The sequence below is a fragment of the Rhinopithecus roxellana genome, chromosome 17 (assembly GCF_007565055.1).
Source record: "Rhinopithecus roxellana isolate Shanxi Qingling chromosome 17, ASM756505v1, whole genome shotgun sequence".
NCBI classification, from domain to species: Eukaryota; Metazoa; Chordata; class Mammalia; order Primates; family Cercopithecidae; genus Rhinopithecus; species Rhinopithecus roxellana.
In genome coordinates, this window is record NC_044565.1 from 104,253,388 (window position 1) to 104,269,641 (window position 16,254).

The window sequence follows — 16,254 nt, forward strand, 5'->3', positions numbered from 1 at the left end:
TTAACACTTAGTCTTGTAAAGGCCAAAAAGGTGACATCATCAGTGCATGAGAATTCATCTGCTCTCTGTATTTCCTGTCAACCTTTAGATTATGACGTAACGTAAAGAAAAAAAAGTCCTTCTGAAGTGTAACAACATATGCACTAAATAAATTTAAAGTGTGACAAAGAGAAATGCCTACAGGTTTTGCTAACTTATGGAAACTCCGAGAGATTTGTAATTCTCTTTTTTTTTTTTTTGGTGATGGGGGTAGCAGTATGTCTAAAATAACCAATCCTGGTGTCTTTTTGCTTAAAGATGTAGCACATAGAATTAAATAACTTTATACCCAACATCCTCAAAGAACAACTTCAAAGGAGAGAAGTCCTTCCTGTCAAACTTACCAAGACCAGTGGTTGGCCCGGATGACAAAAACCTCTGTGGTTTGCTTCCCTTGAATCGGGAACAAGGATCCTTTTTTAAAGAATCCTCACTGGATCTTGTAAGACCCAAGGAATTGGAGCAGAGCAGTGCTGGGGGTGGGACGTAGATAGTTGAAAATCACACATAAAAAATAACTTAATTTAGTTTAATTTTCAAAAACAAACAAATTTGCCACGTATTATGAATTAAGAATTTTAAATTAAGGCAAAACAAAACCATCCTCAATTTCTTTCTCTTTTTCCCATAATACGGGCAGTTAAAGGAGAGAAAGGAAGGGAAGGGAAAGATAGGGAAGAACAGATAGAGAGACATATAGAGACAGCCAGGGTACAGAGGTAAAGAGAGATGCTACTAGGAAGGCCAAAGTCAGAAAACACAAGACAATGAAGGAAAAAGAAGGGAAGGGAAAGGAAGAGGAAAAGAAGGGAAGGGGAAAAGAAGGGAAGGGAAGGGGAGGGGAGGGAAGAGGAGGGGAGGGGAAGGGGATGTACTAGAACATTAAGTATAAGATTTATCTGGCAAATGTATGACTTTTTTCCGCAGACAACTTCATTAATTGATACAGAAGTGATGCCATTCATTCATATACAAATAGAAAAATGTACAATGCTAAAGTATAGAGTTGAGCTGGTTTCAGCTGAGTACTATTTTTAGTGGTGAAAGTCAGAGAGGCAGACAAGCCCACAAATGTGTGCTGCAAGGTGCGTGACTGAACAGGAACATGCATATACGGCTCAGTACACCTCTGCAGAAAAAGACTAAGACATCTGGTATGCAGTGACAGAGAATGCTGCACTTCTTTCACAGAATTTAAGTAGGCTTTTATGATTTTACTGTTAATTATTGCCTTTGTAGACATGTAAGTGGGAATATCACTACTTGGTACTATCAGCCAAAGAGTATTAAAACACAAGCACAGCATAGATCCTCACATTACTAATCGTACTTCTACCACCACCACCATTTATTAAGGGCTGACTGCATGCCAGGCACTTTACTTAAATCAGAGTCAATTTTCATAATGGCTAAATAACACTTCTATGTGGCAGGAAATATTCCAAGTACTTTACTCATAGTAACTATTCAATTTTCCCAAAATCCTACGAGCTAGGTATTAGACACTACTACATTGTACAGATAGAAAGCTGAGGCCCAAGTTGAAAAGGTGATAAGAGATGGAGACAGACTTTGAACCCAGACAATTTGGCTCAAGTCTGTGTTCTTAATCACTGTGTTGTACACCTCTACACAATAAAGAGACTATGAGCTCTGCAAATATTAGCTCTTTTCCATAAGTGACACAACTAAGACTTGAAGAAACTAAAAAGCTTTTTCAGTCAACTAAGTGGGAGAGTTTAGATTTAAATTCAGCTAAAATTTTAAGTTTGTTCCCAAGGCAGAGAAACATGAATTCACCTTGATTTCTCTTTGGCTGTACAGACTTTACCTTGCCAAACAGGTTTCATATTCCTCTCCTGTCTTCATCCTTCCCCTTCAAAAAAGAAAAAAGAGGAGGAGGTGGAGGAGATCGAATGGGGGAGGAGAAGGAGGAAGAGGAGAAAAAAAATCAACAACAACAAAATTTTTAAAAGGCCAAGTTTGCAGCTCACGCCTGTAATTCCAACACTTTGGGAGGCCGAGACAGGAGGATCACTTGAGCCCAGGAGTTTGAGACCAGCCCTGGCAACACAATGAGGCCCCATCTCTACAAACAATTTAAAATTAGCTGGGTGTGGTGGCACACGACTGTAGTCCCAGCTACTTGGCAGGCTGAGGCAGGAGGATTGCTTGAGCCTGGGAAGTTAAGGCTACAACGAGCCATGGTCACACTACTGCATTTCAGCCTGGGCACATAGTGAGACCCTGTCACAAAAAAAAGAAAAATTAACTGCTTATTCCAAACTCTGGACTTTAATTCTATGTGTCTAGAACACCATTGTATGCTAATTGAAATAACTGTCTTCTAGGAATCCTGGAGAAGAGCTGGGTTGGAATCAACCTTGAAATGTGCCCTGCCCATAATTTTCTTGGCAATTTCTACAGTTGTCTTAGATTGGCTTTCCCTCATGTTATATCCTACATTTATCTTCTCTTATCTTGGTAAGACTTATTGGGCATTTCACAATAAGAAAAACTTGTTTATTTTTCTAGGCAGGGATCATTATTAGATGTCAAAAGAATTCTGATCAAGATAGATTCAAACTGTGGAAATGGCATCTTTTGTGTATTTAATGTTTAGCTCCCACTTATAAGTGAGAGCGTGTGGTATTTGGTTTTCAGTTCCTGCATTAATTCTCTTAGGGTAATGACCTCCAATTGCATCCATGTTGCTACAAAGGACATGATCTCATTCTTTTGTATGGCAAAATTGATGATATATAAAGTACAGAGCTTTTGTATGGCAGTGTAGTATTCTCTGGTGTATATATACCACATTTTCTTTATCTAACCCACCATTGATGGGCACCTTGGTTGATTCCATGTCTTTGCTATTGTGAATTGCACTGTGATAGACATAGAAGTGCATGTGTCTTTTTTGGTAAAATGATTTGCTTGTTTTCAGCTTAGGGCTGTTATGAATACAGTTGCTTCACATGTCCATATACCTATATTTTGGTGGATACGTGTTCCTATTTTTCTTGGCATACACCTAGGAGTAGAATTGCTGGGTCACAGGCTGGCAAATGTTTACTTTAGCAGATGTTACCAAACAGCTTTCCAAAGTGGATAAATGTACGAAGTTGCATTACTACTGGAAGTGTATGAAAATTCCAGTTGTTCTGTCTCCTTGCCAACACTTCATTGTTGTTCTTTTAATTTTAGCCATTCTGGATAAGTTAGTGTTGAAAAGAATGCTAATTGAAAAGTCATGGAGAAACGTTAATGCATATCACTAAGTGAAAATGAAGCCAATCTGAAAAGGCTATATATTGTCTGATTCTAACTATATGACATTCTGGAAAAGGCAAAATGACTAAATCAGTAAAAAGATCAGTGGTTTCCCGGGACGTAAGAGGAGGGAAGGACTGAATAGGTAGAGCACAGGAGACATTAAGGGCAGTGAAACTGTCCTATATGATACTACCGAAGAGGATACACATCATAAAACATTTGTCAGAATCCACAGAACACAAAACAGCAAGAGTAAACACTAATGTAAACTATGGGCTTTGGGTGATAATGATGTGTCAGTGTTGGTTCATCAGTTGTAATAAATGTACCACTCTGGTGTTGGATGCTGATGGTGAAGAAAGCTTGAACGTGTGTTGGAGGGGAGAAGATATATGAAAGCTCTGTACTTTATATATCATCAATTTTGCTGTAAATCTAAAACTTCTCTAAATATTAAAGTCTATTTTTTAAAAAGCAATAACCTCCCTGATGAACTCATTGATTTAAACAAACTAATCAATGGCTACTAATACCACCAAAAAAAAAAAAAAAAAGAGAGAGAGATAACTAGACATTATTATATACCTTCTGGCGGAAGTCAACAATATCACCCAAGAAGCAGTCTTGAAAAGAGAGAAAGAAAAAAGGTCAAAATTTTAGATCTAACTATATTTTACAGGAAATATAGGGGTAGAGGAGCTTGTTAAATCACATCATAGGTAGGCAATCGGCAAACTCCAGAATGTGGAAAGCTTTAGAGAACAAATTAACCCATACAAATAAATTGAAAGAAAAAAAAGAAGGAAAAAAGGGAAAATGATCCTATAGATTAAAAGAGTTTAAGAATCAAATGAAATGTGTCAATCTAGTTTAGATCCCAATTTGAACAAATCAACTATTAAAAACAAAAAAAAAGAGGGCCAGGCGAGGTGGCTCACACCTGTAACCCCAGCACTTTGGGAGGCCAAGGTGGGCAGATCACCTGAAATCAGGAGTTCAAGACCAGCCTGACCAACATAGAGAAACCCCATCTCTACTAAAAATACAAAATGAGCCAGGCGTGGTGGCGCATGCCTGTAACCCCAGCTACTCAGGAGGCTGAGGCAGGAGAATAGCTTGAACCTGGGAGGTTGCAGTGAGCCGAGATCGTGCCATTGCACTCCAGCCTAGGCAACAAGAGTGAAACTCCATCTCAAAAAGAAAAAACAAAAGGTATATAAATAAGAGAACTAAAAAGGGGTACTCAAAGAAATACGTGTATGTTCTTAATAGCACTAGTCACAATAGTCAAAAGATGAAAAGGTAGAATAGGTAGGGCACGGGAAACATTGAGGGCAGTGACAGTTCATAAAAAGACAATGTCCATAAAAAGACAAATGTATAAACAAATTTTGTGTGTGTGTGTGTGTGTGTGTGTGTATGGAACATTATTCAGCCATAATGAGGAATAAAGCATGATACATGCTACAACATGGATGAATATCAAAAACATTCTGCTAAATGAAAGAAGCCAGACACAAAAGATCACTTAGTATATAAAAGATCACATAGTATATGAAATATCCAGAATAGGTAAATCCATAGCAACAGAAAGCAGATTGGTGGTTGCCAGGGGCTAGTGGGAGGGGAAAATGGGACTAAATGCTTAATGAATACAGTTTCCTTTTGAGATGAGTTTCCTTTCGACATTTTGGAACTAGATAGAGGTGATGATTGTACACAACACTGAATTGTTCATTTTAAAATGTTAATTTTGGCCGGGCACGGTGGCTCACGCCTGTAATCCCAGCACTTTGGGAGGTTGAGGTGGGTGGATCACAAGGTCAGTAGTTCGAGACCAGCCTGGCCAACATGGTGAAACCCCATCTCTCTAAAAATACAAAAAATTAGCCAGGCGTGGTGGTGGGCACCTGTAGTCCCAGCTACTCGGGAGGCTAAGGCAGGAGAATCACTTGAACTCAGAAGGCGGAGGTGGCAGCGAGCAGAGACCATACCACTGCACTCCAGCCCAGGCCACAGAGTGAGACACTGTCTCCAAAAAAAAGTTAATTTTATGTTATGTGAATTCCACTTTGATTAAAGAACAAAACACAGAAGCAATTATTAGCTATTTGGAAAAATTTGAATACTAACTAGATCTTTGATATACTGAAAAATTATCGGTAATTTTTTGGTGTAATGATGGCATTGTGGTTATGATTTTTAAGAGTGTTTGGTTTTAGATTAGTATAGTATATAATAGTGGATGAAATTATACCATGTCAGGGATTTGCTTCTAAATAGTCCAGTGTGAGGGGGGCAGGGGAAGTGGGTGGAGGTACAGATGAGCCATGACTTGACTAATTGCTGAAGTGGGTGATGGGGGTTCACTATACTATTTTCTCTACTCTTGTATGTGCTTGAAGTCTTGCCTAATAAAGTTATAAGATTTCCTTTTCAAGCATAATTAAGAAAATCAAAGATTAGGCTACATTGGGCTTATTTAGAAATCTATTAGGTACTTACTCTATAAAATTAAATCTTTCATGTATCTGCTGAATCTAAAATGAAAATTGAGGGTGATGGGGCCTGGTAGGGAGCAGGTCCATAGTGGGCTCTCCCACCCAAAACTGAATGGGGTGTCTGGGGCATCAGGGAGCTCCCTTGCTTGGCCCTCAGTGGCCTGATGGAGTAAGAGGATTTGGTTGAGTGCTTCAGATCTGATCACTATGGTAGGAGAACAAAAATGCATATTGTGTCACATTGTGTACAGCTCCAAAAAGGGCCACTAGTCATGAGTGTCAAACGTGCGGGGCCACAGAAGTGGGTCTTTCTGCATATGCAAATCACATTTCTGGCCAGCTGCACAAAGATAACGTTGATGCCCAGGAAAGAGAAGATGATGGAAAAGGAGAGGAAGAGGAAGAAGATTATTTTGACAAGGAACTCATTCAATTAATAAAACAAAGGAAAGAACAAAGTCGACAAGTAGCAGCCAAGAAGTAAATTCTGATGACAGGTGACCCTAATGGAGCTGAGAACACCAAATTCCTCACCAAGACAGAGAGAGTTACAGTCAGCCAGCGTGGCATCACCCTGGACCTCCACAGCAGGATTGGAATTGGGAAAAAGATGGCTTTAATAATACGTGGAGAAACAGCTTTCTGCATTCTTTGAGGAATAGTGGTGGACCAAAAGGATGTCCTGAGTGGCATTAGGGTGTTGCAGGAGGTTCCTCGACTTGGTTTCACAACCATAGTAATTCTGGAGTTGGTTGGCATTCAAATAGTGGAACAGTAGATTGGAATCACAATGGTACAGGAAGGAGTTCCAGTTAGCATTCTGAAGGAACAGGTGGCTTTTTCAGTTGACATATGAACAACAGTAACAGAAACTAGAAATCCAGTGTATGTAGTAAAAATAATTGCAACTAAAGTGGCCCTGGACACAAATTTCAACCAGGCAGAAACAGAAATTCTAATCGTCAAATGGAAGATGTGACTATGCTGTGAAACAAGAAATCTAGTAAGTCAAGCAAATACAATTAAGAGAGATATAATTGGCAGTGGCAAGAAAATGAGAAACTCGGTGTGGCTGCCACATACAGAGGTCCTTCCGAAGGATTTACAAGTGATAAATTTCCTTCAGAAGGCTTACTTGACTTCAATTTTGAGCAGCCAGAAAGCCAAACCACTAAACAAACAGATACTGCAACTTCCAAAATTAGTGGAAAGAATGGCAGTGCAGCAAGGGGGAAAGCCTCGTTGCCACTCCTTACCCCTCTAAAATAAAAATTAAAAAGAAAAAAGATTTGGTAGTACTCAAGTAGAAGGAAGGAAACATGACAAACTTAGAGGAAGCATAAGGAATTTCATATGCGCTTCTTAGGAAAAATAATTTTGTATTTAAGCCTTTTTTTCCTTTTTAGTTGATACAAAATAATTGTACATATTTGTGTGATAGAGTGATATTTCCATGTGTGTATACAATGTGTAATGATCAAATCAAGGTAATTAGTATGTCCAGCACCTCAAACATTTATTATTTATTTGTGTTGTGAACATTCAGAATCCTCTCTTCTGGCTTTATGAAAATATAGAAAGCTGGCTCTTTTAGCTTTTTGTAAACATGCAATAAATTATAGTTAACCATATTACTCTATAGTGCTGCAGAACACCAGAACTCACTGGAACTCATTGATTAAACTGAATATGACTGAGATCTTTTCATGAAATGAGAAGCTATGGATTTAGAATCATTAAACTTTAAGGCTGGGTGGGCCCGTCCAAACCCATCATTTTACTGCTCATTTTACTGCTGGCAAGGCCCAAAAAGGGTTATATGACTTATCAAAACATCTTTTAAAAATAATAAAAGCTGTCTGAGCAAGTGAGCTCACACCTGTAATCCCAACACTTTGGGACATTGAGGATCACTTGAAGCCAGGAGTTCAAGATCATCCTGGACAACATAGTGAGACCCTGTCATTACAAAATTTAAATTTTTTTTTTTTTTTTTTTTTTTTTTTCTGAGGCGGAGTCTCGCTCTGTCACCCAGCCTGGAGTGCAGTGGCCAGATCTCAGCTCACTGCAAGCTCCGCCTCCCGGGTTTACGCCATTCTCCTGCCTCAGCCTCCGGAGTAGCTGGGACTACAGGCGCCCGCCACCTCGCCCGGCTAGTTTCTTGTATTTTTTTTTAGTAGAGACGGGGTTTCACCGTGTTAGCCAGGATGGTCTCGATCTCCTGACCTCGTGATCCGCCCGTCTCGGCCTCCCAAAGTGCTGGGATTACAGGCTTGAGCCACAGCGCCCGGCCTAAAATTTTTAATAAACAAAAGGTATATTTAAAAACTCAAAGTATGAAAATATAGGGGGCCCCGGCATGATACCTCACACCTGTAATCCTAGCACTTTGGGAGGCCAAGGTGGGCGGATCACCTGAGGTCAGGAGTTCGAGGCCATCCTGGCCAACAAACCCCATCTCTACTAACAATATAAAAATTAGCCGGATGTGGTGGTGTGCACCTGTAATTCCAGTTATTCAGGAGATTGAGGCAGGAGAATCGCTTGAACCCGGGAGGCGGAGGTTGCAGTGAGCCAAGATTGCGCCACTGCACTTCAGCCTGGGCCACAGAGCAAGATTCCCTCTCAAAAATAAAAAGAAAGAGGCCGGGCACAGTGGCTCAAGCCTGTAATCCCAGCACTTTGGGAGGCCGAGACGGGCGGATCACGAGGTCAGGAGATCGAGACCATCCTGGCTAACACGGTGAAACCCCGTCTCTACTAAAAAATACAAAAAACTAGCCGGGCGTGGTGGTGGGTGCCTGTAGTCCCAGCTACTCGGGAGGCTGAGGCAGGAGAATGGCGTAAACCCGGGAGGTGGAGCGTGCAGTGAGCTGAGATCTGGCCACTGCACTCCAGACCAGGCGACAGAGCAAGACTCCGTCTCAAAAAAAAATTTTAAACTTTTATTAAAATTTTGGGGTGTTTCCTCCCAGCCTTTTTTTTAACTCTTAGGTTTGACTTTTCCTAATATAACTCTAAGCATTTTCACATATTAATGCATATCCTTAGAAACATTTTAATGATTGTCTAATGGTTCATGGAGTTGATAATAGTTTACTTTTTCATTCTCCTATAATATGGCATTCATACGATTTCCAACTCTTTATGACTACAAATAAAGCTGCTACGAACATATTTATATAAAAAACTTAATTATAGTTAGTATTACCATAGCCATTATAGTTAGTATTACCATAAAAGTTTTCTCAGAAGATAAAACTTCCTAATGGCAGCCTTTTTTTCCTTTGAAAATTTGTTAATGGACAAAATAGAGTTAGATTCTCCATTTCCTTTATGGATCAAGCTATGAACAGTCAAAATGATAAGATGTAGAGGCAGGCTGATGGTTGTCTTTCCATTATGAGCCAAACCATCTTTATGTGAGTAGTAGAGGCAGAAAAAACATTTAAACTAAAATTTTACTTTACCTGTTGAAAAGCTTTTTCTGCTTGACGTTCAGCATCAATAACTTGTCTCTCAAGCTGCTGCATCTGTAAAGTGAGAGAAAATATAAATACAAAAATTTATTTTTGAAAAATAAGCCTTTCTGAAAAAGGCTTAAAAAAATCTCATAACAGCATCATCAGTTTGGATATTTTAAAGTAGTTCACTGGAGATGAGTTAAATACAGTTAGCACATTAAAGGCTCTTTGCATATTTAAAAGTTGATCAAAATGCCAGAGTTTTGGTACTTTTAATACAAGAACTATATATATACTTCAAGAGTATTCATCAATAAAATTTTCTTCAGTGGATTGTAAATTAAAAATTACTGATTAACACATACTAAGAACAAGAAAATAAATCTAAGAGGAAAGAAAGGCTTCAAATGTCCTATTTGACGGTTTGATGAAAGTCATAATGACATCAGGGAAGCGATGTGTTCTCGTAAACTCCGTGGGTGCTATGTTTCAATAAAAACTCTGGGTTGTTTTACACTCTTACAGATTGATGAGGAGAGTATAGAGGAGATTCTTTGATTAAACACACTGACACACAAATACTAAAACGAATATTATAAGAATTTTAAAAGCCTTAAGAAGGACCCGATGCTAATCAACATAGGGATGTGTTGTACCAGGGGCTGAATACACTAATCGTGAGGTAAAACTCAATTTTATTCTTTTTGGCTCAGTGCTGATGTCTGGCCCACTTCAGAGCCGTCTGTGACTCGATCTCTGCTCATTTTCAACATTATTGTTGGTTGGGAGGCCAGGCGCGCAGAACTCCCAGCACACCTCTCACTCGCAGCAGCCCGGACCCCACCCGCAGTGCCGGCCGCGTCCGGTTCCTGCCCCGCCCCCTTCTCTACGCCACCGAGAAGCGACCTTCCGCAGCTAGAGTGGCCCAACTGGGAGCGCGACCGCGAGCTCCGGAAGGCGCGGGACCACCCAGGACCCGGTCCCAGGCTGCCTTTGACCCGGGCGCACTGTCCTCAACGCCTGGAAAATGGTTTCCGCTAGTGGGACAACATTTCTTAAGGGTATGTTGCTTGGGAGCATTTCTTGGGTTTTGATAACTATGTTTGGCCAAATTCACATTCGACACAGAGGTCAAACTCAAGACCACGAGCACCATCACCTTCGTCCACCTAACAGGAACAATTTCTTAAATACTTCAAAAGTGATACTCGTGGAACTCAGTAAAAGTATTCGTGTTTTCTGTATCATCTTTGGAGAATCCGAAGATAAGAGTTACTGGGCTGTACTGAAAGAAACCTGGACCAAACACTGTGACAAAGCAGAGCTCTACAATACTAAAAATGATAATTTGTTCAATATAGAAAGCAATGACAGGTGGGCACAGATGAGGACCACTTACAAATACGTCTTTGAAAAGTATGGTGACAACTACAACTGGTTCTTTCTTGCACTTCCCACTACGTTTGCTGTCATTGAAAATTTAAAGTACCTTTTGTTTACAAGGGATGCATCCCAACCCTTCTATCTGGGTCACACTGTTATATCTGGAGACCTCGAATACGTGACTGTGGAAGGAGGGATTGTCTTAAGTAGAGAGTCGATGAAAAGACTTAACAGACTTCTCGATAACTCTGAGACCTGTGCAGATCAAAGTGTGATTTGGAAGTTATCTGAAGATAAGCAACTGGCAATATGCCTGAAATATGCAGGAGTTCATGCAGAAAATGCAGAGGATTATGAAGGAAGAGATGTATTTAATACAAAACCAATCGCACAGCTTATTGAAGAGGCATTGTGGAATAACCCTCAGCAAGTAGTAGAAGGCTGCTGTTCAGATCTGGCTGTTACTTTTAATGGATTGACCCCCCAAAAGATGGAAGTAATGATGTATGGCCTGTACCGGCTCAGGGCATTTGGACACTATTTCAATGACACACTCGTTTTCTTGCCTCCAGTTGGTTCAGAAAATGACTGAGGGCTGGAGAATAATAGACATGTGCTGTCCAAGATCACTTGAAATGTGGCTAGTCCAAATTCTGATACAGTGTAAGTGTAAAATACACACTTCATTCAATAATTCATATATTATTAGAAAATAGTATGAAGAGATAAAACATCTCATTAGTAATATTTTATATTGACACCACACTGAACTAATGTTTTGGGTATTTTGCATTAAATAAAATATACTATTAAAATTAATTTCACCTGCTTTTTAATTTTATTAATGTGCCTATTAGAATATTTTAAGTTACACATGTAGCTTACATATTTCTACTGGATAATAAAGGTGTAGAACATTTGTTGTCACCATGTATGGCCACGTATTTAACTGCCTGTCCACATGGCAACATTTTTTTTTTTTTTGAAATGGAGTCTTGCTTTGTCACCCAGGCTGGAGTGCAGTGGCACAATTTCGGCTCACTGCAACCTCCGCCTCCCAGGTTCAAGTGATTCTCCTGTCTCAGCCTCCTGAGTAGCTGGGACTATAGGTACACACCACCATGCTGAGCTAATTTTTGTATTTTTAGTAGAGATGGCGTTTCACTATATTGGTCAGGCTGGTCTCGAACCCCTGACTTCAGGTGATCCACCCGCCTCAGCCTCCCAAAGTGCTGGGATTACAGGTGTGAGTCACCGCGCCCAGCCCCATGGCAGCATTTTAAAAGGTAGTTTATTGCAGGGATCTAGATTCTGGAAGAAGTTTCAAATATTTGGATAGGTAAATAATATCGTGCAAGTGCATTCTCAGTACCTCATATTTAATTTCTGTGAAAATATTTCAAATGTTTAATGAGCAAGTATTGTGGTTTCAAAGCATTTTGTTGAATTGCTTGTTTAGACTATGGCACTATATAGAAGCAACTGGACAAGTATTATGTCTTTTGGAAGTCTCTAGAATATTCCCTAAACCAAAAACCACCTAGCAAATACATGCCAATACCACATTCTTCCACCACTGGCAATATGCTGACAATTGTCACTTCTACAATATAACTATATTCTATTTTCAGGGAAATTTGGTTTTTCTGGAGCCTTAGCCTGGATTTTGAATATTGTCAGGATTGCCAGGAGAAACAGAAGAATGCACAAAATTTTGCTAGTGAAAAAAATAGTTTTCTTAAGAGGACTATGCAAATATCTTGTCTGATTTCTCCTTCTCAAATGTTTAGCTTCTAGTGATAACAGGAAGGACAGAAGTCAGCTTGCTTCACTGTTACATAACTAATACAGGTCTTTCTACATAGTATTTAATATATTACAGATTATTGATGAAATGACAAAGTTCTCTGTCATGCCTAAAGTACCATGCATATATTAAGGACGGTATCATTATTTTTACCACTGCCAAATAACTTTTTTTCTGCTCCTATGGCACTGACTTCCTATCTTGTACTATCTTCCCAACTACATTGTAAGTTGCTTGAAGGCAGAATCCAGCTCAAAAGTTACTTGCTTTCTTAATGAAAAGGAGGTAATCCTTGAAATATTAATATAGGGAAAATTGGAAAGAATACTGAAATGAAAGGCAAGACCTAAATTGGAACCCAGATTCCAATACTTACTAGCTATGTGATGATGGGTACATTATTTAACTTACTGAGTCTCTGCTCCCTACCTGTAAAATGATACAACACTTATTTCACAGCATTTACGTGAAGATTAAACAGAAAAGCATCCAACATAGTATCTAATACTTAATAGGTGTACAATGAATATTTACATAGAAATTTTTAAAGCAGCCTATTTCTACCATATATGTGTTATTTTTATGAATAATTTTAAGTTAGGAAACTCTACTATTTACCAATAGTTTGCCACTGGACTCTAAAATTCTTGTGTATAAAATGTGGATAATATAACCTGTTCTAACTACTTTACAGGATGTTGTAGGGATAGAAATAAGAAAATATATTCAAGCAATGTGAAAAGCTGGTGGTATCTCATTTATTTAAAAATATTATGGTAGCAGTTGTAGTGTTATAATTTGAATGATAAAACTAAAAGTCACAAATGTCCAAAAACAGGATTATGTAAATATATAAATAATGGTACATCCATACAGTTAGATACCATACAGTCATTACAAATTTACATGGATGGAGGAAATGATATATTTGGGACTAGTCTCAATATAACACAGGAGGAAAGAAGTAGGTCAGAGTGCAGATGAAACAGGATTGGCCCTGAGTTGACAACCATGAAAGCTGGGTGATGTGTACATGAGGGTCCATTATAACATTCTGCTTACTGTTGTATGTTTGAAAATCTCTCTAATAAAAAGTTTGAAATATATATGAAAAGATATAAATGACATTTTTAAAAATAAGTGTGAATTATATATATAGAATGATATTATACATAAATGATATACTGAGGAGAAAGGGACTGCAAAGCAGTAATGAATGTTACAATCAAATTTTTGTTAAAAAATTTATGTGTGCCTGTTTTTAGAGAATTACATAAGCCAAGGACAAGGAGTTGTCTATCTCTAAGTGACAGGATTATGGATAAAGTAGTTTGTATCATACATGATGAGGCACCACAGGGAGTTTTATGGAGCTGAAAAAAGTAAGAGAATAATGGCAGGGAGGGAAAAAAAAAGGGTGTTAGAACCTTGCATTAGAAATAGTAGTCAATTGTCAATCAAAGGTAATTCTGCTCCCTTAGAGGGAATGAGTAGAAAATTAAGAGGAAGATTTTCAAATAACCTGTGAAATTAGAGAGGCTATATATAAATGTACATAGAAAAAGGGTTCAAATGCTGAAGTGGAATCTAACTAGGTGACAACTGGTGATGATGCCACTGCTAATCAGGAGGTCATTAGTGACTTTTGTGATTCCAGCTGCACTGTGGAGAAGTGAGGGCATAAGCTGAAATGCAAGACTCTGAATGAATTAAAATCATTAGGAAGAGCAAATTAAACCTAAAGCCAACAGAAATTTAAAAACTAATAATCAAGATTACAGGAGAAATGAATAAAATTAAAAACATAAAAACAGAGAAAAATCAATAAAACCAAAAGCTGGTTCTTTAAAAATATCAATACAATTGATAACTCTAACCAGACTAATAAAGCAAAAAAGAAAACAGACACAATAATGTAAAGGAGACATCACCACAGACCCCACAGATGCTAATGAAATAACAATATTATGAAATACTTCATGCTCATAAATTGAATAAAATAGCAAAGCTCATTTAAGAAGAAATAAGTTAGCTTAATAGCCCAATGTCTATTAAATAAATCACACTTGTAGTTAAAAACTTTCCCACAAAGGAAACTCCAGGACTGGACGGTTTCACTTGTGAATTCTACCCAAAAATGTATGGAAGAATGAATAGAAACTCAACAAAAACTCTTCCAGAACATAAGAGAAGGGAATGCTTCCTAACACATTTTATAAGGCCAGTATTGCCAAAACCAGAAAAAGATTAGACTGATATCCTTGTGAATACAGATGCAAAAATCTTTAACAAAATATCAGCAAATCCAATCTAAACATACACAATAAAGATAATATGTCATGACTAAGTGGAGTTTATCCTAGGAATGCAAGGTTGTTTTAACATCTGAAAAATAAACCAATGTAGTTCATCATGTCAAGAGGCTAGAAAAGAAATATTTCAATAGACGAAGAAAAATCATCTGACAAAATTCAACATCCATTCACAATAAAAATCTCTTAACAAACTAAAAATATAAGGAATTTCTGATACCTAATAAAAGGTATCTACAAAAAACCCTATAACTAACATCATAGTTAATGGGAAAGACTGAATGATTTCCCCCACAAGAATGTCGTTTTACCACTTTTACTCAAGGTTTTACTGCAGGTGCTAGCCAATGTAATAGCCAAGAAAGAAACATAAAAAGCGTATATACTGGAATGGAAGAAATAATTCAATATTTATTCACAGATGACATGACTATCTACACATAAAGTCCCAAATAATCTACAAAAGAACTAATAAATGAGTTTATTAAGGTCATAGGATACAAGGTCAATATACAAAAATCTGCTGTATTTCTATATAAGAGCCATAAACGGCCAGGCGTGGTGGCTCACGCCTGTGATCCCAGCACTTTGGGAGGCCGAGGTGAGTGGATCACCTAAGGTCAGTTCTAGACCAGCCTGGCCAACATGGTAAAGCCCTGTCTCTACTAAAAATACAAAAATTAGCTGGGCATGGTGGCAGATGCCTGTAATCCCAGCTACTCAGGGGCAGAGGCAGGAGAATCGCTTGAACCCGGGAGGCAGAAGTTGCAGTGAGCCAAGATCGTGCCATTGCACTCCAGCCTGGGGGACAAGAGTGACATTTCGTCTCAAAAAAAAAAAAAAAAGGTTAAAAAAAATAAGAGCAATAAACAGTTGAAATTAGAAGTTAAACAACAGTAGCATTTACAAAAGTATCAAAACCATAAAATACTTAGGTATGAATGTAACAAAATAAGCACAATATTTGTATGCTGAAAACCACAATATACTGATTAGAAAAATTAAAGAAGAGCTAAATAAATGGAGAGTTAAACTATGAGTCAGAAGACTCGATATTATTGTCAGTTCTCTTCCAATTGACCTATAGATTCCACCCAGTCTTAATCAAAATCCTAGCAGGCCTTTCTGCACAAATTAAGAAGAATCTGAAATTGGCATAGAAATGCACAGGACCTAGAATAGCCTAAACAACTTAGAAAAAAAATAGAATATTTATAATACCTGACATCAAGACTTATAAAATTGCAATAGTAGTCATAAGAATGATATTTGGGTAAAAACAGACATCTTAGATGAATAGAACAAAATTGGGTTCAGAAATACACTTTAAAATATGCAATTTTTTTCCAATTTTTATTGGTTTACTCTATCTTCATTGTCAGATCATATAGCCATCACATACTACAATCTCCCTAGTGATGCTAGTTGTCTGAACCTCATTCTCTAAATTTCTTAGGGAGAACTCCTAGGAA

At 38.2% G+C, this 16,254-nt stretch overlaps 2 protein-coding genes across 2 annotated transcripts in view; one reads left to right on the forward strand and one right to left on the reverse strand.

The window, feature by feature from the left end:
* The window catches only part of PLEKHH2 (pleckstrin homology, MyTH4 and FERM domain containing H2), a 132,309-nt gene that overhangs the window by 89,925 nt on the left and 26,130 nt on the right, over positions 1-16,254 (reverse strand). The window contains exon 3 of the mRNA XM_030921765.1: positions 9,287-9,349. Coding sequence (XP_030777625.1) covers positions 9,287-9,349 — 63 coding nt within the window. The remainder of the gene's footprint in view (positions 1-9,286; positions 9,350-16,254) is intronic.
* C1GALT1C1L (C1GALT1 specific chaperone 1 like) lies at positions 10,190-11,476 on the forward strand. Its single transcript, XM_010382581.2, has one exon. It carries the CDS (start codon positions 10,308-10,310, stop codon positions 11,253-11,255), a length of 948 nt encoding a protein of 315 aa, XP_010380883.1. The 5' UTR covers positions 10,190-10,307; the 3' UTR covers positions 11,256-11,476.

What these genes read in the sequence shown, in the direction of transcription:
- C1GALT1C1L (XM_010382581.2), top strand. Translation starts at nt 10,308, where the DNA reads ATGGTTTCCGCTAGTGGGACAACATTTCTTAAGGGTATGTTGCTTGGG.